General features: G+C 65.3%; 1 protein-coding gene across 5 annotated transcripts in view; it reads right to left on the bottom strand.

Annotated features, from left to right (window-relative positions):
* Positions 1–541: 541 nt before the first annotated feature.
* Positions 542–20,787, bottom strand: part of SLC12A7 (solute carrier family 12 member 7) — a 67,439-nt gene continuing 47,193 nt past the window's right edge. For all 5 annotated transcript variants that reach the window (XM_059173568.1, XM_059173569.1, XM_059173572.1 and 2 more), the window contains exons 6-24: positions 19,966–20,096; positions 19,059–19,300; positions 18,149–18,360; positions 17,760–17,927; positions 17,164–17,262; positions 16,630–16,687; positions 16,064–16,238; positions 14,586–14,704; positions 14,203–14,301; positions 13,718–13,837; positions 12,979–13,083; positions 12,411–12,579; positions 10,365–10,560; positions 9,947–10,116; positions 9,647–9,778; positions 7,346–7,453; positions 6,148–6,326; positions 3,209–3,342; positions 542–2,147 (exon numbers count right to left, since the gene is read on the bottom strand). In XM_059173568.1, coding sequence (XP_059029551.1) covers positions 2,056–2,147; positions 3,209–3,342; positions 6,148–6,326; positions 7,346–7,453; positions 9,647–9,778; positions 9,947–10,116; positions 10,365–10,560; positions 12,411–12,579; positions 12,979–13,083; positions 13,718–13,837; positions 14,203–14,301; positions 14,586–14,704; positions 16,064–16,238; positions 16,630–16,687; positions 17,164–17,262; positions 17,760–17,927; positions 18,149–18,360; positions 19,059–19,300; positions 19,966–20,096 — 2,708 coding nt within the window. In that variant the 3' untranslated portion in view covers positions 542–2,055. The remainder of the gene's footprint in view (positions 2,148–3,208; positions 3,343–6,147; positions 6,327–7,345; positions 7,454–9,646; positions 9,779–9,946; positions 10,117–10,364; positions 10,561–12,410; positions 12,580–12,978; positions 13,084–13,717; positions 13,838–14,202; positions 14,302–14,585; positions 14,705–16,063; positions 16,239–16,629; positions 16,688–17,163; positions 17,263–17,759; positions 17,928–18,148; positions 18,361–19,058; positions 19,301–19,965; positions 20,097–20,787) is intronic.

Genomic DNA, 20,787 nt, shown 5'->3' on the forward strand with positions numbered 1-20,787 from the left:
GCCCCGACGGGCTCGTTCTGCGTGACCCCACATCCTTGAGGCGGCTAGAACTTCGTTCCCTGGGACACACAGACCCCATGGTTTCCCCCTCACCAAGGGCTGATGCCGGCGTCTGCACCGTTTTGGCTGCTGTGAACACGTGGGGACACCAGGTCTCCCGGCTGCAGGGAGTGGGAAGGTGGGAGTCGAGAGAGTCTTGGGGTTCAGGAACAGCGGTGCCTGCACACGCCCCCAGCCACGAGGGCGGGCTCCGGGAGAGCACGGACAGCACCCATGCCTGGGCCTGGACGCTGGAACAAGGGGTCCCCTCCAGTGCCACGCGAGCCCACCTTCTGGGAGGTACGACCTCGGCACATGGCTGCACCCCATTCTCTCGCTGAACGTCGACGTTCTCGGACTTTCCCGCGGTCCCAGCCTTGCTCTTCCCTCCTCTTGCACCAGCGACGCCGCCTGAGACAGCGGTGGTCAGACCAGGACACCCGCGGGCCAGGGACCCAGGCGCTGTCCCCGCCGGCCCGTCTACATGAGACCCGTCCACCAGTCCAGGTTTTGTACATTTATTCTTCTAATAACAAAACCATACAAAGCCAAGGCAGCTACAGAACCCCATGGGCCCTGACCAGAGGCTCACAGGCTTCCTCGAGGCTCAGTGTGGACAGGGGTGCATGCAGCCGAGTCCCCACCCCCACAGCCGCACAAGGTCTAGGTCATGGGTACAGGGTAGGGGTCCCAGGGGTCCCAGGGCCGTGCCTCCATCCCCGACACGAGCGGGACCAAGGGCCAGAGAGATGGGTTTCGCCACTGACCCCGGTACAGACCTACGGCGGGCGAGTATGGACTCCCCGAGCCCGGTGTGTTGGTTTGGCACACGCTCTGGCCATGGTCACTCTGACGCAACGAGGACCCTCCGTGCCACACAACGGCGCCTCAGAAGCATCTGGACACACACACTTAGCCTCCACCCAACCTGAAATCTAGGGACCTGGCCGACTTCCCTGGGGGTCCAAGGAAGCCAGGAAGAGCCCAGGACGCAGCCACGGGCTTGTTCACAGAACCAGTCTCCTTACAGACATCCCGAATTATCACTGGAGAACCCCGAGGTGCTTTCATGAGTAAGTACACTGCGCAGTGAGGCCCGGGCACAATGACCACGACTGTCGACAGCCTCGGACCATCCCAACAGCCCCTAGTGCCCTGCACATGGCTGTCACATCCTGTGTGCTGGCCAGAGGGGACAGGCATGGGAAGACAGGCACACAGGCTCCGGTTCAAGTCCCCCAGGACCTCACGCAGCCCCGCAGCCCCTCCCTGGAGCCTGGTACGTGGCGATGGAGGGTGACGAGTGTGTGTATGCCGGTCGGGGAGCCGTGGGGTGACTGCGCAGAACCGGGCACGATCGCCTGTGCAGGACGTGGCTCACACATCCCAGCTGCAAACCCAGCCTGGGCCTCTGTCCCTCAGGCAGCTTCCTGTACCCGGAACTCCCAGAACAGCCCATGCGTGAGGACCACCCGCGTCCTCCTGTAGACGCTCCTGCAACGGGCAGGCATGCTGACCAAGGCCACCCAGCTGAGCCCGAACGGACAGCTCTCCTCGGCCGTAACTTACAGGAACACAGACGGGCACTCACAGGGACAGGCACTGAGGAGGCTGACCGAGGGACTGAGGCCCTCCGCCACCTTCCTGAACAGACCCGTGGCCCAAGACGACCGTAAGTCTGAGCGGGATTTCTGGTGAACGTCCTGGGTGGGGCAGAACTTAACCGTAACCATAGCAACCAGGTAGGTCTGGCCACAGAAACCACTTTTGGAACCCACAGTCTGAGCGTGTGGCCAGTGTTACTGGTCCTGTTCCGCGTCATCGTGAGCCTCCCTCGGGGACGCACGGCATGCTGAGGGCATCCACGCCTCCCCTCCACACGAGGAAATCTCTGCAGCTGCGTGCTGGCTCTTGGCCTAGGGAGCAGAGCTGTGGGGCTAATCTGGAAACTTCTGTAGGAAGCCACATGTGGCGCGATCCCCAGCCTGCCCAGTGTGCTGTGGGGTGGGCTGAGGGTCAGGAGTAGATGGTGACCACCTCCCGGCCACTGCCCCGGACCAGAAGGACTCTGTCAAGCCCCTCGGTCAGGACCTCGAGGAACTCCATATCTGGGGTGACCCGAGTTAAGGACATAGCTGGCTGTGCCTATGGCACTCCCCGGCAGAGAGATCAGCACATGGGAACAGGGCCCCACCACGCAGCCTGCGACGCCAACCCCAACCCACCACGGGCCACAGCCAAGCGCCCCACAGATGCTCAGGGTCAGTGGCTCCCCCGCCCGCCCAACTGGGAGTGGGAGGCTGCTCGCACCCTGGGGCTCCAGGAGCAGACAGAAGAGTCTGCCAAGAACTCAACCAGCCTGCCAGTCCCAGTCTGGTCACCAACCAGGCGCAGAGTCCTCCAGCTTGTGGTCACATCAAGGCTCGAAGCCCAGGAGCCACCTGCTGGGCCCCTCCCCCACCTCCCGGTGTCCGAGGGGAGGGCAGGGGCGTTACCCCGGAGGACACACAGTTAAGGGCGGGATCCCAGCCTCCGGGTAGAGCCAACCTGTGACCTCCAAGGTCAGGCCTGGCAGCCTCCACCCAACCAGGAGGGACCCCACCGGAGAGAGGCTGTGAGCTGGGGAACCACGGGTACTGGGGCTTGTCTAGGACAAATGGGACCTGGGGCCCCACATCTCAAGGACGACGTCCAGCATGGGAGCCGGCCAGACAGAGCTTGAAGCCAGCACTGAACCCGTCCCAGGCCCAGAGGTCCTCACTGTGCCGTGGCGGGTCGGGTCCGGGGTCAGGGATGTGGTGATTGGCCCCACGGTGGGCATTTCTGGCCAGGGCTCTGTGTCTGCGTTCTGCTCACTCGTGGTCTGAGGCCCTGCGTGTCCCAGGGTCTCCACTGAGGGTCTGAGTGGCCCAGGACACCCCACAGTTAATAGACACTCGAAACCAATCAAGAACCATTCACCTAGGGCCCCCAGATGCTGCTTTCTGGCACCCAGACCAGGGATGGGGGGCCAGTCTGCTCCCCATGACTCCGAGGTCACAGGTCCAGCCCACGCGTGGAAGCTCTGGGCCCCCTGCCCCTGCCCCCACCCAAGAACCCTCGAGCAAGAGAAGCTGCGCCCCACACGCCCCACCCATCCCCAGGGAGCGGGCTGAAGCACAAAGGATACAGTTCTCGTCCCCCTGACGGTTCCGGGGAGGCCCCGGCATGTTGAGCAGGACCAGCTGTGCACCCCGGGACCTGCTGAGGACGACCCCGTTGAGCTTCACGGCCGTGTGCATTCTCCGGACATTGGACTGGTTCCTGCAGGAGAGGGTCACCCAGCGCTCCAGCCCAGCCCCGGGAAAACAGCAGTGCTGAGTCAAGTGGGGTCAGCTCCCCACAAAGACCCACGGGGGAGTAGCCTCCCCCGCCCATGAGAGGGCTCTGGTCTCTCAATGTTCTTGGGGGGGCATCACCCAAACCCCAAGCTTCTGCAACTACGCATGTCCCCCATCGGACACTGCGTGTTGCTGGGCATGAAGGGCTGTCACTCGTGCACCCCAGCCAGAAGGCCAGGCCCAGCCCTGCCGCGCATGTGGCCTTGAGCTAAGCTCCCCAACAGAGCACACAGGGGCTTCTCACTGGTCCCAACAGGGGCGGGAGTCCCAGGAGACCCCCAATGCATCACGCAGAAACAGGCCAGGGGTCCCGTCAGAAATGAAGCCACGAGGGTCCACACCGGGTCTTGGCCACCTGGACGCTGCTGCCCTCGGCAGGGGAGGGATGGACAAGCCTTCTAACCCCTTGTCACATGCTTCCTGCCCCTCGACCTCGCCAACTGCGTGGTTCTGCGCACCTGGCCACGCAGGCCAAGTGCCCGCTGTGCACCAATGGTCCTCCAAGCGTGCCGGGCAGACTCCTGACGGCTGCCCGCACTCCCTGGCGCTCAGGCACCCAGGGGGCCTCGTCCTGGTCTATCCCACGTGCACCACACGGCTACGGCTCCCCGCGGTGCTGAGCGTGTCCCAGGAAGCACTCAGGAGACGCTGCCATGGGGGCCGACTGCCCCCTGAGCTGGAGAACCCTGGGAATTCTGCCGGTTCCCGGGGGAGCCGCACGACAGGATCCACGGGCCCAGCTGCAGCCCTGCCGAGAGCAGCTCACTGCGCCCGGCTCCGGACGGGCGGACAGAGGCCACTGCACAGTGTTCGTCGGGGAGGCCACACCCGGTCACCGGCTCGGCCATACACACCCGTCACAACCACCAATTCCCAGGAGGAAAACAGGAAGCCGGACCCCCTCTGTCCAGTTTCTCCTGATAAAATTACAGACTGGGCACCTGTCCACGGCACAATCAGGGACCTTCCGTTACAAGAAGCACGAGTTAGCTGCCTGGATAGACCACAATTACCAGTGTTTGGGGACAAGAGCCTCTCCAGAAATGAGCATCTGTGATACGGAAGGGTCCCTTATGGCCAAAAATCTGAGAACACATATAATCTTAAAATCAGGGGTTTGGGTCTGGCTCGAAGGGCCCTTGACTCCAGGATGACGTGCCCTGTTGAGGTCACAAGGGTGCGGAGATGGCCAGCATGGCCCTCGTGCTTCCAGAAGCCAGCAGGAACCTGCTTCTGCTCCTGGCAGCCGGCCGAGAAACCACCAAGTAAGGGGACTGGTCCCCCTCGCACTGAATGTGACATCGCAGCACTTTCAAAACAGCCTCCAAGTGGACTCTGGGGGTGCTGGGCCGCCTGGGGGGGGGGCCGGTGGGGGCCGTGGCGGATGAGCAGCTGTGTGCACAGAGGCCCCAGAGCACGGCCAACCACCCCGCCCATCAGTCCCGTGCCACCTTACAGGCCAACCTCTGCTCCTCCTGAAGCTTCCCCCAGCCGAGCCCTCAACCAGGAGCCCCCACGGACCCCGGCGACAGCGTCAGCAGGCCCCCAGCTCACACGGTGCTCTAGGGAAGAAACCCTGTGCTTTTGTTCCCTTGAGGGTTCACGCAGGGAGCGCGCCTGGCTTGCAGGCGACCAGAGCAGACGGGGAACCGGGCGCCCGCCCACCCTCCAGATCCCGCCACACGCACGGCTTCACGCGCTCCACGCCCACATGCGCCCATCTGCGGGGTGCGTGCTCCATGGGGGCTCCAAGGGCTACAGAAGGAAGGGCAGCCACCCACCGCCCCTCCGCAGGGGACACGACTGCAGGTGCTGGGGGCAGGGGCACGGCAGCCTCAGGCAGGTCCCCCGCGGGCCCGCCCAGCTGACCCCGCCGTCGAAGCGTGCACGCGGTCTGCCCACGCCCCTCCTCATGCCCCAGCCAGCAGCTTCCTGGGTGAATAGGACCCAGGGCTGCAAGCAGGAGGTTCTGCCCCTCCAAAGTGGAGAGACTACCCACATGCTCCAGCTCTGGGGACACTCAGCACCCCAGATGCGGACGGAGCCGCCAAACGCACCCACTCTCTGCTCCAGCGCCGGCTCAGGACCCGCCCTCCCCACGGCACCGTCCGTGCCCTCCTGGCAGCGTGGAGCCCGGCTGTGCCCTGAGCCGTCGGGACAGACGGGAGCCAGCGACGGCCCAACTCCGCCCCAGGCACATGCACACATGCACACACGCACACACGGCTGCACACGCGTGCACACATGCTTCACAAGAGCCACGGGGGCTGAGCATGCGAGGGAGCAGGTCCGAGAAGCACCCTAAATAAGCAAGAGCACTTACAGGCTTCCCCATTCTCTAGGCAGGAGAGAAAACACAAAGAACTGGTCACTTCGGGAGTGGACGTGAGGAACGCTTGTGAACACCGGGCACATCCCCGCTGCCTCCCCCAGCCCTCCTGGTCCTTCTCCGGGAGGGGGCCTGACCCTCAGGGCCCTCCCCCTACCTGGGCCAGCCCTGGTGGTGCCACGGGCCAAACTCTGACCCCCGTGGGCAGCTGCACAGATGGCGGGGTCACAGCTGGGAGTCCCCAGCCCCCATGAGCCCTGACCGCCAGCTGCTGGGACCCAGCAGAAGCAGACGCGGGGACCCCCGTGAATGCTGTCCCCGGGAAGTGCCTGCAGCCAGTGACCCTGAACCGTGAACCCTCCCATCCCCAGCCCCCGGGGCCCGTGGGCCAACACTCACGGCTTCAGGCTGAAGAGGTCCTTGAACCCGGAAACGCCCGGCTCCTTGTTCTTGTACTTCTCCGCAATCAGCTTCTCCTTGGTCCAGGTCATCTGCACCTTGTCTGGGGTGGACGGGGCCTGGGTTCTGGTGACCACCACGGCATGGGATGCGGTATTCCTGTCGTGGATGAGCTGAGCCTGGCGGGAAAGCAGGGCACGGGGACAGGACCCATCTGTGACCTCTGCGCTCTCACTCACTCCCAAGACGACACAGGAAGAGGCGATGCCAGGACCCAGGGAGCAGCCCTCCCTCGCAGGGGACACGATGCCACTCCCGCCGCTGGTCCCCCTCCCCTGGGCACCAAACTCAGCCCTCTTCCTGCCTCAGCTCGGAGGGCCACGGAGAACAGCCCACGCCGCCGTGGCAACACGAGGGAACACCTGCCCCCGAAGTCTGTACTTTATACAGCGCCACACACACAACCGCCTGACCTGTCCATCTGTCCCTTGGTCCTTTGTTCCCGCTTTTCCGTCCACCCACCTCCCATCGCCCCCGCCCCCCGCCCCCCACCCCCTCACTCGTCAACAGCACAGGCAAAGTCAGGGCACCCCGGTCCCGGGTGGGGCAGGCGCGGGATGAAAACGCTGGCGTCGCCAGGACAGGCTGGACAGGCCACGTGCAAACAAGACCACGACCCAGAGGTGCACAGAGGCGGTTGGGGCCGAGGGGATGACAGGAACCAGGACAGGGAAACCGTGGGGTGACGTAAGGGAGGTCCAGGACGGCGCCCGGAGGAGGCCTCAGCAGGCTGGCGCTCGGGCTCACTGTGGCTCCCGGCCAGACGAGCGACAGGAGGGAGGAGGGAGGCCAAGTGGGGGCCGCTGCGGTTTGGGCAGGAGCAGGGCTGGGATGGCCAGAGGACACTGACTCTGAGCAGACCCATGTTGAGTGGACAGGGGCCCCGACCCTAGCCTGGGTGTGGATCACAGGGGCCCGGGAGCACACGGGCAGGGAGAGGTGGCAGGGGCAGAACCGAGCCTACCAGACATTCAGAAAACCAGGTGCGGGGACAGACAGGTTCCGGGGCCCCCAAGACCTGGTCCTGTAGGTCAGGCCTACGCGGTACGGCTGGGCACTCCAAGGACGCGGCTCGGGGGGGGCTTTCGCCGCCGTGTGTGCGTGGGGTACCAGGCGCCCATCCCCACCCTGCACGCACCTCTCTCTCCTGCTCCGTCTTGGACAGCTGCATCTGCTTCAGCATCTGGGACCGCTGCTCCATCAACAGCGTCTTCTCGTACGTGAATGCCGAAATGTCGCTTTCAACCTTGGCAGTGGGGGAAGCGCACAAGCGAACATGTGCTCGGGCTCCCAAGCGCTTCCGCAAACGTCCGAGCTGCACCCAGTGTCTCCTGCCCCCACCCATGTCCGCGGCTGCACCTGGTGCCTGTGCCGGCTGCCCCCCGCCCTCAGCCCCAGTGGCCCCTGAATGGTGCGTGTGGGTGACCACCATAGCTGCACCCATGTCTGCTCCTTCGTCCACTCCCGACGTGCGCCACAGCCCGTGGGAACCCCACACCAATGTGCACCCCACCCCATCCCACATGCAGGAGGCACCACGACGGACAGACGCCGTCTTTTGCACAGGGCAACCAACGGCCTGCACAGGATATGCCTGGCGCTGGGTGTACCCGGGGACCACAGGGCCAGGATCCTCTCCAGCCCCTGGCCTGATCCTAGGCAGGTGGCCCTGAGTCCTCCTCCCTGTCCTGGGTGGGGTCGGTGTCGGGCGAGCACCACCTCAGCCCTCTTTGGCCCGAGGGCATGGAGTGCCCTGAGGCCCTCCGCGGAGCTCCGAGCTCCGGTCCAGCAGGGCCACCCACCATGATCTGGCTCCCGTGCCACAAACGTGAGGGGAGGGGCTCTGACATGTCGTTCCCGCATCAGTCCACCTTACTGAACTCAGTATCTTCTCGGGTCTTCCAGAGAGTTGCGGGACATCGTCCGCACAAACATATCCTGCCTCCGACACTTGGGCTCCAGCACCAGCTTTCCAGAAAGGGAGATGGGCATGGGCAGCCGCCTACTGCCGACCTCTGGGGACATTCGCGGGGGCTGGTTGTGGCCCAGGAAACCAACTCTGCCGGCCAGAGAGCCACAGACCCGGACTCCCCAGGAGCTCCGTACGAGATCTGCGAACTCCGCTCGTTGGGAAGCAGGTGTTAACGAGAAGCCCAAACCCTTCCTGCCCACACGCCCTGGTTCAGACGGGTTTTTCTAGTCACGCTGACCAGAGCCATCCCTCATTAGGGGCTCCGGCTGGCATTCGACACTGGCCTCCCCTTCACCAAGGGGCTCCCTGCCTCCCAAGAACAGCGCCCTGGGCCCCCGCTATCCACGGAGGTGGGCGGGCTGTGCAGGTGAGCAGGGCCCGGGGTGGAGGCTGGTCCAGAAGCAGCGCAGGGACCCTGCCCGCCTCCCAGTGGAAGGACCTGGAGAGGCAGGTTCCAGCCACGGTCTGCTCACGGCTCCCACAGCCATGTGTGGCCTCGTGCGGCAGGACAATGGCCCCGACTCACGAAAATAATTAACCCGCAAATAATTAACGCACCAAGTACAACTTGGGAACCTGAGTGAAACCAGCAGCTTTAAAACCCAACTACAGGGCGCCCCGGGGGCTGCAGGGAAGTGTCTGCCTTCGGCTCGGGTCCCGGTCCCGGGGTCCTGGGGTCGGGCCCTGCATCAAGGAGTCTGCCCCTCTCTTCTCCCTGCCCGTGCTGCCTCACCATCTCCCTGCCCGTGCTGCCTCACCAACTGTCTCTCAAGTAAAAAAAATCTAAGTCTTAAAAATTAAAATAACAACCACCGTTACTGTAAAATCACGCGAGTTCATGCCCCACGCGATCCGGTCACACCCACCCCACAACTGCCTCCACCTTGGTCCTATCCAGCTCCCAGGACCCAACGTCACGAAAGACACTGAACACAGACAGGAAGGGCTAGCAAAGTGACAGCAAGGGGCAGAGGGGCATGGAGCCACCTCGAAGACGCCTATGAGATCCCGGCAGCACAGCGCAACAGAACTACCACATGGTCCAGTGTAAGGCCTGACGTGGGGAGGTCGCGTGAGTGCACGTGGACATGACCAGGGGAGACACCCTGAGAGACGCTGCTGGCAGGAGAGCACGCCCCTGCCCCAGGGGGCCCGCTCCAGGGCACCGTCTACAGGCGGGGACACTGGGAATTTGCAGACCAAGAGCCAGGACCACAGGTTCACGACCTGCGATGGGCTGGCTGCCACGGCTGCCACGGTTGCCCGCAGGACACGCTGAGGAGGGTGCGTCCCTTCAGGATCCCTCTGCCCTAAACCCGTCAGCCCAGGGCAGCCCTGAGCCCGGCCAGGGTACACAAGGCGCCACAGCTCTGCAAACTGGCCCAGAGGAGCCGGGGAGCGTGGGTCCCGGCTAGCGCATGAGGGCAGCGGGCTTGGAACCCCTGGGAACCCTGCAGACCGCCTCACCATCTCCACCACCTCCACCTCCGCGCTGATCCTCAGGTGGTACAGGAACATCTGCAGGTCCTTCTTCATCTGGATGCTGTTGTCGTCCACCTGGGCCACCGTGAAGATGCGCATGCGGCACTTCCTCCACACCTGCGGGCGGGGCGGGGCGGGGCGGGGGCGGGGGCGGGGTTGGCATCCACGCGGCTGGCGAGCCCCGCCCCCCGCCGCAGACCCCGCCCCCAACCAGTCCCGTCCCCCGCCGACCCCGCCCCTGGCCTGCCGTGGGACCCCGCCCCCGTCCGCCCCGGCCCCGCCCACCTTGTGCTGCCGCAGCAGGAAGGGCAGCAGCATGAGCAGGCCCCCGTCGTGCACGACCCACCACACGTCGATGTCCCCGTCGCTGAAGCGCTCCTGGTTTTGCGGAAACAGGTCCACGTTTTTGGCCACGAGCAGGGCCTGCTGGGCCGCCGTCGTGTCTCGGACGGTTTCTGTGGAGAGGCAGGTCGCCCATGGACTGGCGGGCTCCGGCCGGCAGGGGAGACCGGCGAGGCCACCAGGTCCCCGTGAAGCCCCAACTGGCCGCACGCTGAAGGCAGCCCACCCCCGGCCGGCCACGGTGCCCCCGGCCCGAGAGCGGCGGGAACCCCGGGATCCGCACACCGCAGGGCTGGCCCAAACCACGGGGTGCTCTCGCACGGGACCCCACGTGGCCCACGGGCCTGAGCGCAGTACCCACCCACGAAGTTCTTCCAGGAGAAGGTGTTGTCCTCCTGCTTCCAGGACTCGGGCCAGGCCATGAGCACCGTGTTGTGCCTCATGCCCCCCAGGCCGGCCGACTGAATCAAGTGGGACATGCCGTCCCTCAGGCTGGAGGACACCACCAGCTGGCAGAAGCCCTTGGTCTTCTCCACGCCCATCAGAGAGCGGATGTTCTGGGGAGACAAGCTGGGTGGGTGCCTTCTCGGGAAACTGGGGGGCCAACCGCATGTGGCCCCAGCCTCCGGAAGACCACCTCGCTCGTACCCCCAGGGGGTGGGACGAACTCCCCCTCCCCCACACGCTGGCTGGTCCATGAGCCAGCTCCACGGAGGCCACATCCCAGCAGGAACCAGCCTGGCCCTTCCCCGAGAAGCGCCCGCTCAGCCAGCAGGGACACCAAACAACAGAGGGCAAAGTGGGGGACAAGGTCAGGCCCGGCCAGCTGCTGCCACTTATACAGCGGAATGAATGCCATGTGCCCCCCCACCCAGCGGAGATGCTCCTGGTCAGTCCGGGAGTTGGGCCAGGTGGCAAGCCTGGGTCCTCGTCCCGAGACAGCCACTGCTCCAACAGGCTCACGGACGGGGCTCCCCTCCCCTCGGGGACACCATATCTGGGGTGAAACCCAGCTGGACCACCTCACACATGCTCTCTAGACTCCCGACGCGGGGACAGGGCCAAGACACAGCAGAGCGGGGCCACAGGAGTCCCTTAGACGTGCTCACACAGACTGCCAGGTGCACCAGAAAATGGGAATCTGGCGCAGACTCCGGAGTCCACGCCACCACTGACCCCACAACGTCCCCCTACAAACAATCCCGTGGCAAACGCGACGAGTCCACGGGCTACTTACCACACCACTCACACGCAGAGACCCCAGAAACCCTCCCAGCACAAGCGCAGGGGCCTCGAGGCACAGAAGCCCGGACATGCACACGACCCAGGCCGCGAAGCTGACGCCAATACACGCGGCCCTCACGGGGGAAACCGGCGTCTCACGGCAACGCCGCGGGAAACACGATTTTGTGGGCAAACCAGAGACGTCCGGGACTGTGCGTGTGCACGGACAGCAGTCCCTGGTCTCAGGGGGAACGGACGGGGAATGCAGCCACACCACAAGTGACCCAGGCCGCGGACTCGCCACACCCCCACAGCTGCCCAGAACAGCCCCCGCGTGGAGAGCTGCAGCCTGCGACCCCACGGCCCTCGTGCTCTGAACCGATGCCATGGCCTCTCACACCCCGCGGCGGCTTGGGGCCGGAGCTCGTCGCCACACGCACGAGGCCATCCACGTGGCCAAGGCACCAAGTGAAGTGGCCGTCCCGCCCAAGGACAATGTCTGAACCCACAGCTGTGGTCAGCAACCGCCAGGCCAGAGCCCACGGGCTTAGGGTCCCGCGGAGAATGCCAGAGCTTCGGGGACATGGAGCAGCACCGACCACCCGGGACCGGGCTAAACCCGCAAGCCGGCGGCGCAAGGAGCTGGCTGTCTGGTGGAGGGCGGTGTCAGGAGGGCTGCATACCACCGCCCTGCACACCCTGCTTAGACCCAAGGAGCCTCTGGCTGCAGCCTGATTGGACACACTGACGTGGGGACACAGCAGCCCACTCCGACACGGGGCAGCTCCACCATCCACCGACAGGGACGCACCCGAGAGCAAGAGACTGAGCTGCGCTGCCTGCACGGTGAGAGGGGAGTGCGGGCCAGCAGGGGACAGAGTGCAGGCCGGGCTGTGGGGGGGGGGACAGGGGAGCGGGCCGGTGGGCGGACGTCTCCAGGGCCAGGGCCTCGAGCCTGTGGACGCTCTGCCCCACGTCTCCATGGGGCAGTCCTGACAGAACCCAGAAACCACGGTCCTCCATGAAACCAGACGGCCAACACACAAGGCCGTGCTCAGCAGCGTAGAGCCTCAGACGTGCAGACCCTGCCGGTCCGACCTCCCTGCGCAGGGCAGGCAGAAGACGCCTCCCTCACCTGCTCACCGTCCCCTCCCTGCTGGCCGGCCCCACCGCGCCTGCCCACCTCCTCGGCCCGCTGGGCCTCCGTGTGCTTGTCCAGGTAGGTGCCCTCCAGCACGGAGCCCACGATGGTCAGGCCCTTGCCGGCCTTGAGCTGGGCGGTGAGCGACAGGAGGCGGGGGTGCTTCACGCGCTGCTCCTCATCAAGGCTCAGCATGACCAGCACCTGGGGCCTGTGGTCGGGGCGACGGTCACCCCGTGCTCTCCAGCAGGGGACAGCCCAGCCCATCTCCGGGCGCCTCTCAGCACAGATCTCCCCCATCCTCCCAGAAGCACGGACACGCAGCTGGCGGCCCACACGCTTACTTCCTTCCTTGGCAGGAACCCAGGGAGGGCAACTCATCCCGTGCCCCACCTACCACACTACCTGGGTCTGGCCTGGTGCCCAGAGGCACGCTGACCACGCCCCAGCCCACCACTGTGAAGTGAAGGAAGGTGCTAGAAGCTCTCGAAATAACCACTCCCCAAAAAGCAGCAGCAATGACTTCTGTCTCTGAAGCGTAATGCTACTAGAGACAACACTCCGTGCCTTCACAGGGCGTGAGGCCGGTCGGGGAGACTGGGGCGCTCACCTCCAGTTCTTGGTGTGGGGGGGGCCGTGCTCCACACGCAGCAGGGCATAGTGGGCTGCATTTAGGGACAGTCCCCTGATGCCATCACCCCACTCCTTCTCGGCCCTGTGAGGAAGGGGCAGCAGTGAGGTACTCGGGAAGGGACCCCAGGGCCAGGGCCCAGAGCTTCACTGGACCACAGGCCTCCTGGGGCAGCCTCCCGGAGCAGCCAGCGTGGGGTCTGTGTGGACACGGGTTCACTGACAAGCGCAGCTGGCTCGGTGGCCCTGGCCTCACCGGGAATGGTCACATCGTGACACTCCTTGACCAGCCTGGGAAGAGCTGGAGGGGGCCTCCAGGCAGTGGCCAGGACCCCTCCGACCCCGCCCCCTGGAGAAATGCCCCAGGGATGGACCGGTGCGCTGGGATGTGCTCTGGGATGCACTTTTGGGAATCCTGAAATCCATCACACGTCCCTTCTCTCGATGGATGGATTTCGAAGTTCTCGGAAGTGTCACAAATACCAAGGAATCCATTCAAAGTAACAAACGTGGGTCTCCCCCGCTGGGACAGAAGCATGCGGCTGGACAGAGCGGCCCAGCTGGGCCCTGGGACAGGGGTCTGACTCCCATGGTGAGGGTCCCCAATTCCCTGGGCTATGCTGACCCCATGGACACCCCGCACCTGCCCCCCCACGCCAGGCGATGCACAGCCCACGCAGACACCCCACAGGGAGCCTGGCCCCGGCCGCGGCGCTCACCCGCGGTACTCGATGTACTTGTAGATGCAGCCGGCGATGAGCATGGCGATGAGAGCGTAGTACCAAGAGCAGATGAACATGAGCGCGAGGCACAGGCTCATGCCCAGGAAGGACAGCGCCCTAGAAGGACAGAGTTGCACGCCTGCCACGCCCAGGACCCCTTGACGAGGACCCCACTCAGCTACGAAAAGGCGGCAGCAGTGACGGCGATGACCACGTGCCCCCTGCCCCCCTTCCCAGGGCGCTCGAGCACCCCACGGGCCACAACGCACAGCGGGCTTCCCACATCCGCTACGCACCCTGGTGGCACGGAGACCGAGCAGCCCACGGTAGCAGGTGCTGAGGCTGGCCCCCAGCGGGGACCTCGGCCCACTGGATGCTCAAGGGACCTGGGTGACCCACACGGGCCCTGGGTCCTCCCCAGCTTGGCTGCGGCCGGTTCTACAGAGACCATCAGGGCCCCCGTGGCCGGCGGACGTGCTCACCAGTGGTAGTATCTGAAGCGTGGGCGCCAGTTAGGCGTTCGCAGCAGGGTCTGCACGGCGCAGGCCAGGTTCACAAACATGTAGCACATGAGGAAAAACCTGGAGGCACAACGCCAGGACCACAGAAGCCAGGTCAGGTCCCACGGTCCCAGCCTGCAGGAACCATGTGGTCTTCCCAACCCCCACCACAGCACAACCCCTCTCATCCCCCTCCTGCCCCCCTCCCATCCACAGCACCGTTCCACGAGGGCCACGTGGCTCCCACGACCGTGTGCATCCCCTCTCCTCAGAGCAGGGCCACATACACCTCTTTGTGGACGAGCAGCAGCCCCACCTCCATGGCCCGTCCCCTCACACCTCCTGCTGGGCCCGCAGCCACTCACATGGACAGGATGGGGGCCACGCTGTCCAGGGAGGCGATCAGGATGCCCGTCTCGCAGATGAGGGCCGTGAGCAGCAGGGCCCACGTGGGCTCCCCATTGGCCTTCCCATGGCCAAACACCTGCAGAGAGAGAGCAGGTGGGCTGCGGGCACGGGACAGATGTCACGGGAACAACAACCCGCATTCCCGAAGCCCAGCATCTCACGTGCAGCCAGCCCCAGCATGGCTTGGACAGGACGGAGCTTCCTGGACCCTCCCCAGCCCAGGCAGCAGGAAAACCCAGCATCTAGAACCACCACCAGGCCTCCCAGCGCTCAGACTGGGGGTGAAGGTGACCCCTGCATGTGCCGGAGGGCAGCTTCCCGGGCATCCTAAGGCCAGCCTCCCAAGGGGAGATGCAGGGTCCCCATGGCACAGGTACTCAGGAAAACTCCATGAGGCCCCCCCCTGCAAGGGGCCTGGACCCTTCTCCATGGCCACAGGGCAGGACCGTGTGGAGGCCACGCCTGTCTCTAGGACTCCAGCTTCCAACGCTTTTCTAGCACAGTCCCTGCTGCCTGGGGGCTTTGGGGAGGGGCCTGCAGAGCACACTGCAGACACACATGTAAGGGCCCCAGAAACAAACATGGGGGGTGGGGCACGGGGGACACCACAACTGCCACCTCCCCTCCTGAGAGCGATGCCCGATCCAGGGTCCCGGGGCAGCCAGCACGTGACCTTGTCTGCGCCCAAGCCCACGGATGGGAACTGTGGAGTCCGCTGGAACCTTCCCGGGAGCAGAGGCGAGGACTGCACCCCAGCGCGGGGAGACCGGCCCCACACCCAGATAACAAAGGGGCCTTACGTGCCCCAGAGCCCCCAGAGAAACCCCGGCCCCAGCCCCTCAAAAGGGACTCGACTTGTGTTTGCAGATGTGAGCTTTACAGTGACTCAGCCCGCTGGGGCAGCCCTAATCCAGATGACCGCGTCCTTGTGAGAAGAGGCAGAGATAGAAGCACAGGAAGGCCAGGTGCAGACCAGGGGCAGGTGGTATCTATACACCAGAGACAAACTGGCCTTGCCCACACCTGCGTCTGGAACTTCCTGCTCCCAGAATGTGAGCAAATCCTGTGTTGTCTGAGCCCTACCTGTGGCCTTCGGGGCCCCAAGACACTAAGGCCTCGGCCCCTCGAGCTCATTCCAGAAGCCTCTGTCCTCAGGGGAGGACACTGCATCCCAGCAGGATGGACGCTGGCCCTGCAGGAGGCGGGGGCTCCCCGGGTTGCTCCCACAGCCCTGGGGGAGAAGGGCCATTCCCTGCCCCGCTCCCACACGCACCTGCACCCTCAGCCCGTGACCACCTGGGGCAGGGCTGCCGGGCGGGCAGTGGGGATGCGGGTCCGTCTGTTAACCGTGAAGCACGAGCTCGGCACACACTCAAGACCCGGAGACTCACCCCTTCCCGCGGGGCCCTGCTCACTGGCCGGCCGCCCCACTCACCTGCAGGAAGGGGATGATGCCGTCACGGGCGATCGCTTGCAGCAGGCGTGGTGCCCCTGTGAGGCTCTGCAGGCCGGCCCCGCAGGTCGAGAAGAAGGAGCCGATGACGATGACCCAGGGGGACGGCCAGGCCAGCATGCCAATGACCAGCTTCCCCTGCAGGGCCTCCCCAAACCTACAGGCAGGCAGACTTTCAGATACCAGCCGAAAACATAAACGCCCTCCCACGTTTTGAGCCCGAATGAGGGCACTACCACCCTAACAGCCCTCTCTCACGAGCAGGGAACCACATCGCTCCCGAGAACAGGCGCCGGCACAGCCCTGTTGTCTGGGACAGCACAGAACCCCCCAAGCTCTCAGGGAGAGCGCTCCCCCGCTCCAGGCTGAAGCAGGACAGGACACACACTGCGAGGCGAACAGAAGCCCCCAAGAGGGCCACGGGGCTTCCTGCTCCCCGCTCAAAGCCTCAAATCCTGGGGAAGGTCCCAAGGTCAACGCTACCACCCTCTACGAGAACCAGATGCTGACCCGAAGCTTGCAGACGTGGCAAACACAAACCAACATACTTATCTCGTAAGACCACGCCTTCGATGCAGGCCCCGAAGAGCACGATGCAGGACAGGTCTGCGGCGGGGGTCAAGGAAACAGCGGACCGACGTCACCCACAAAGCCCTGGCTGCAGACACGCCCGGACCGGCCCATCCCCCTCCCGCCCCCGCCCAGCGCACTGCTGTGACCCCACAGCCCTCGGAGGGACTTCGTCACGGCCCCGCCCTGACTGCCGTGGGTCAGGCTGCACACAGCCCGTGGCATCACCGCCATGGGCGCCCAGAAGAGACAGCGCCAGCCGCATGCCACCACCGTGACCATGCACGGGCCCCACGCACCACGCCCGCAGTCACGGGTCACCGCCACGTCAGCTTCGATGACACGGGGGCTATCCACGGTTTACAAAGAACGGCTCGTGCGCGGCCGGCCGAGACTGTGGCGTCCCCGTGGCGTCTTCGCTGTCCTCCAGCGGGCAGACGCCGGCCGGCTCCTCCCCCTGGGCGACAGCGGGCAGAGGATGGGCTCCGGCCCCTTGGCCCCTCTGAGGATACAAATGAAGGACGTCGTCACGATGGCCAGGATGGTCCCTGTGGGGATCGACTTCTGGGCGTCCCTGAGGTCCCCAGACCGGTTCGAGCCCGCCATGATACCTACAGAAACCGCCGAAGGGCCTACAGTGACCACAAACCCGCCAAACACTGCCCGCCAAGCCACAACTCACGGGGAGGGTGCTGCGGGACTGAAGAGATGCACTGGGAACCTGCACCCGCCCCTGCACCGTGGCGTTCAGGCTCGTGGAGGGGAAGCCCAGGCAGCGGCCAGAGGGCCCAGCAGAGGCCAGGCACGTGGATGGCTGCAGGCACCAGGCCACGCAGGGGCCGCTGAAGGGCATCCCGGTGGGGGTGAGGCACCAGGGAACGCCAAGGGTTGTCCCAGAACGTCAGCTGACTGTCGCGTAAGGATGACCCGAGGGTCCACGTGGAGCCACCACGGTCTGCGACTTTGAGTGACACCACTCCATGTGGGGTGCTCAGGACAAAGCTCCTTCCTGCACCCCAATCAGCATGCGGGGCGCAGAGACCCCAAGGCCCGCTGCCTATGGGACCGGGGCAGGTGTGCACCACAGAGGGACAGGGCGGGGCCTCACCGGTCACGGAGGGGAAGTAGATGCCGACCAGCATGGTGAAGTAGGTCATGATGTCAGTGAGGACGTAGGGCAGGCCGCTGGTCCTGCTCTCCTCCAGCACGGACACCGACGGCGAGCCCCTCCTCTCCACCAACGCTCCCTTGTCCGCGTACGTGCTCCACAGGTTATCTGCAAGCAACAGGCCAGTGGTAAGATTCCAGAAGGCGGCAGAGGCCAACAGCCGACCAGATCCCACGGGCTTCAACCCAACGGGAAGAGACACGACCTGTCCCAGAAGAACCAGACAAGCCCCGTCATCCCCACCACGACCCCGTGTGCACCCGGCAGCAAACCCTGAGGAAGGAAGGGTCGGCTGCCTGTGGCCCCACGCGGAACCCCAGGGCGCTCACCCAGCAGGACGCCACTGGCCACGCCAGGGATGCCCTGGATCTCCGTGAGGTTGTTCTGGGCGAAGTACTCGTCACAGGTGGCGTTGGGCATGGAGGTGTTGCAGAAGAGGCCCCAGAGCGCGGTGGGCACCGTGCCATTGTTGGCAACGTGGAACTTGGCACACACGTCGAAGCCGCGTCTGGACAAGGTACGGTTCCCCAGCAGACACACCCTAAGCGGGGGGGTCTGGTGTGAGGGGCGCACGGGCCCTTCTCGGGCCACTGGCATTGGGCGCAGCAAAGCCACTTCTGTCACTCTGCACTGGGCGCCGGGAAGGCCCCGTGGGCTGTGCGGGGCAGGGGCCGCAGCAGGACCCCAGCGTTCCCTCACAACCCTGCTCCTGTGCCAGGCTCGGCCCAGTGCGGTGCAGAGCTCGGCGCAAGCTGGGGCGTCTGATGCCAGCATTTCCCTCCGCACAAGGAGCCCGGGGGATCGGCGCTGACCACCACCCAGCTGGCCAGTCCCCTGCAGCGTCAGCCCTGTGTCTGTGGGACCCACATGCCAGCCTGACAGACCACAGCCCACGCCCCTGCTCTGTGACCTTAGCCCCCTTCCTTGGGACTCGGGCTCCACCTCCAGAGGACAGACAGGAGAACCACCCATGGGGGTTCCTGGGAGGACCAGGGGGCACCCCACGAGGAGCTCAGGGCTGCCTGACTGCCCTTGGGGTCAGCAGCTCCCGGTCACCTTGACCGTCACCAGACCCACCCACCCGTGCACACAGCACAGCCACACAAGAAGCCTGTGGGCTCATCCCAGAGCCGGGCCAGAGCAGGGCCGTCCGCACCCCCAGCACTGCCGCCCAGACTGCCCACACGGTCATCGGCGCACGCGAGGCTGGAGAACTCGCTGCCCGAGCCCCAGACTCACGGGACGTCTGGTGGGTCGAAGGCGGACTTGATGACGCCGGCGTAGATGGAGAGAATGGACAGCACCACGCAGGCCAGGAACACCAGGGCCAGCTTATTGACGTACTTGACGCCCACGAAGACCACCATGGCCATGAGCGCCAGCGTGCATGTCCCGTACACACGCATGTTGTGGAGCATGGCTGCGGCCTCGCCTTCCGCGGTCTCCGCCTGGACGATGGCCGCACTGGGGGAGATGTAGGTCTGCGGAGCACGGAGGGCGTCACGGAGGGCTGCCAGCCACCCACACCTGGACGGTGGCCCCCAGGGCCGGTGCCTGTCTGCAGGGCTGGGCCCTCCCCGGCTGTGGGCCCACCTGCCCGGACGCATTGACAGTGGGCCCGGGACAGCGGAGAGACATGGACGGCTCAGAGACGCTGCCCCTGCCGCCCATGTTGTGGAGGCCAGCCCCTGGGCAGCACCCTCAGCTCACCTTGCAGGCTGGGGGCCACCACGACCTAACAACCTGAGAGTGAGCTCGTCTCTGCGGGGGCCCTACTGTGTGCGTGCCACAGGACGGACGGATTCCTTGCTGAGGAGCCGTCTCCTGGCCGGCCCTCCACTCGGGCCTGCAGCCCATCACACACCCGGATGTCAGCCTGGCAAGAGCCCTGGTAGCCGAACCGAAGGGCAGCGGGGGGGCCCTGGGTCACTGCTACCAGCCATGGCCCAGCATGGAGAGTGAGGCAGCCAAGGGACTGACCTTGGGTCAGTGCCATCATCCATGGCCCGACCAAGAGAGGGACGCAGCCAGGCCCCCTGAGAGCCCAAGGAGGCAGGTGTCAGAGTGAGGGGGCCGGCTGTGGGGGCCCGTGTGCCTCAGGAGGGACCCCTCGGGTCCGGAAAACTACCCCAAAACAAGAACTTACCAAAAAAATCTCAATGGTCCCCAAAATATACATGGCCCCAGCGAAGGTCGTGCCCAGGTAGAAGCAGAGGCCCACGGCGCCCCCGAACTCAGGCCCCAAAGACCGCGATATCATGTAGTATGAGCCGCCGGCTGCCAACGGGACAGGGAGCAGCGGTTGGCGTCACCCCCTCTACCGTGATGCCCGCCCTGAGCCCCACACCGCGGTTCTGTGTGCTCTGCCTCATAAAGGCCACGAGGTTTGTGGCTGCTGGGCACCATCTGCACCAGAGCACGGCTGAGCCCAGACCCCCAAGGCCAGGCAGCTTGGCCAGTGGACGGGGACACGGCCACTGTGGATCCACACCGGCCACACTGGTGGCCTCCCCAGAACCTGGAGGAACAGCACAGTCCCTCCCTGTCCTGGCCTGCAGCTCCCGCTCACCCAAGCCCCCGCAGTCCCTACAGGCAGCCGGGCCTCCAGGGCTCCGAAGCCAAGACAGCAACCCACAGACCGAAAGCTGTCCCTGCCCACAGTGGGGCTTTGGCTGGTTTCTAAATAACAAGGGTCTGGGAGAAATTAACGCCAGGACCAGGAGCAGGAAGCACCTCCGACCACGGAGCTGATGCGAGATTTCAGAAGGAAGCGCCGTCCCCACGGGGGCAGAGTCCCACCATCATAGCAGCTCTGAGCGCGAGGTCAGGCACCGGGGACAAGGGTGCGCCTTGGTCTTAGGATGGCCCATAGTGCCCTTGGGGAAGACACCCAGGACACCAAGCACCAGCTCTCGGTGTGTCTGTGCGCCGCTGAGAGCTGGGGACCCAAAAGCACCTCCGCCTGGGT

The sequence above is a fragment of the Mustela lutreola genome, chromosome 5 (genome assembly GCF_030435805.1).
Source record: "Mustela lutreola isolate mMusLut2 chromosome 5, mMusLut2.pri, whole genome shotgun sequence".
In the NCBI taxonomy this organism is placed as follows: domain Eukaryota; kingdom Metazoa; phylum Chordata; class Mammalia; order Carnivora; family Mustelidae; genus Mustela; species Mustela lutreola.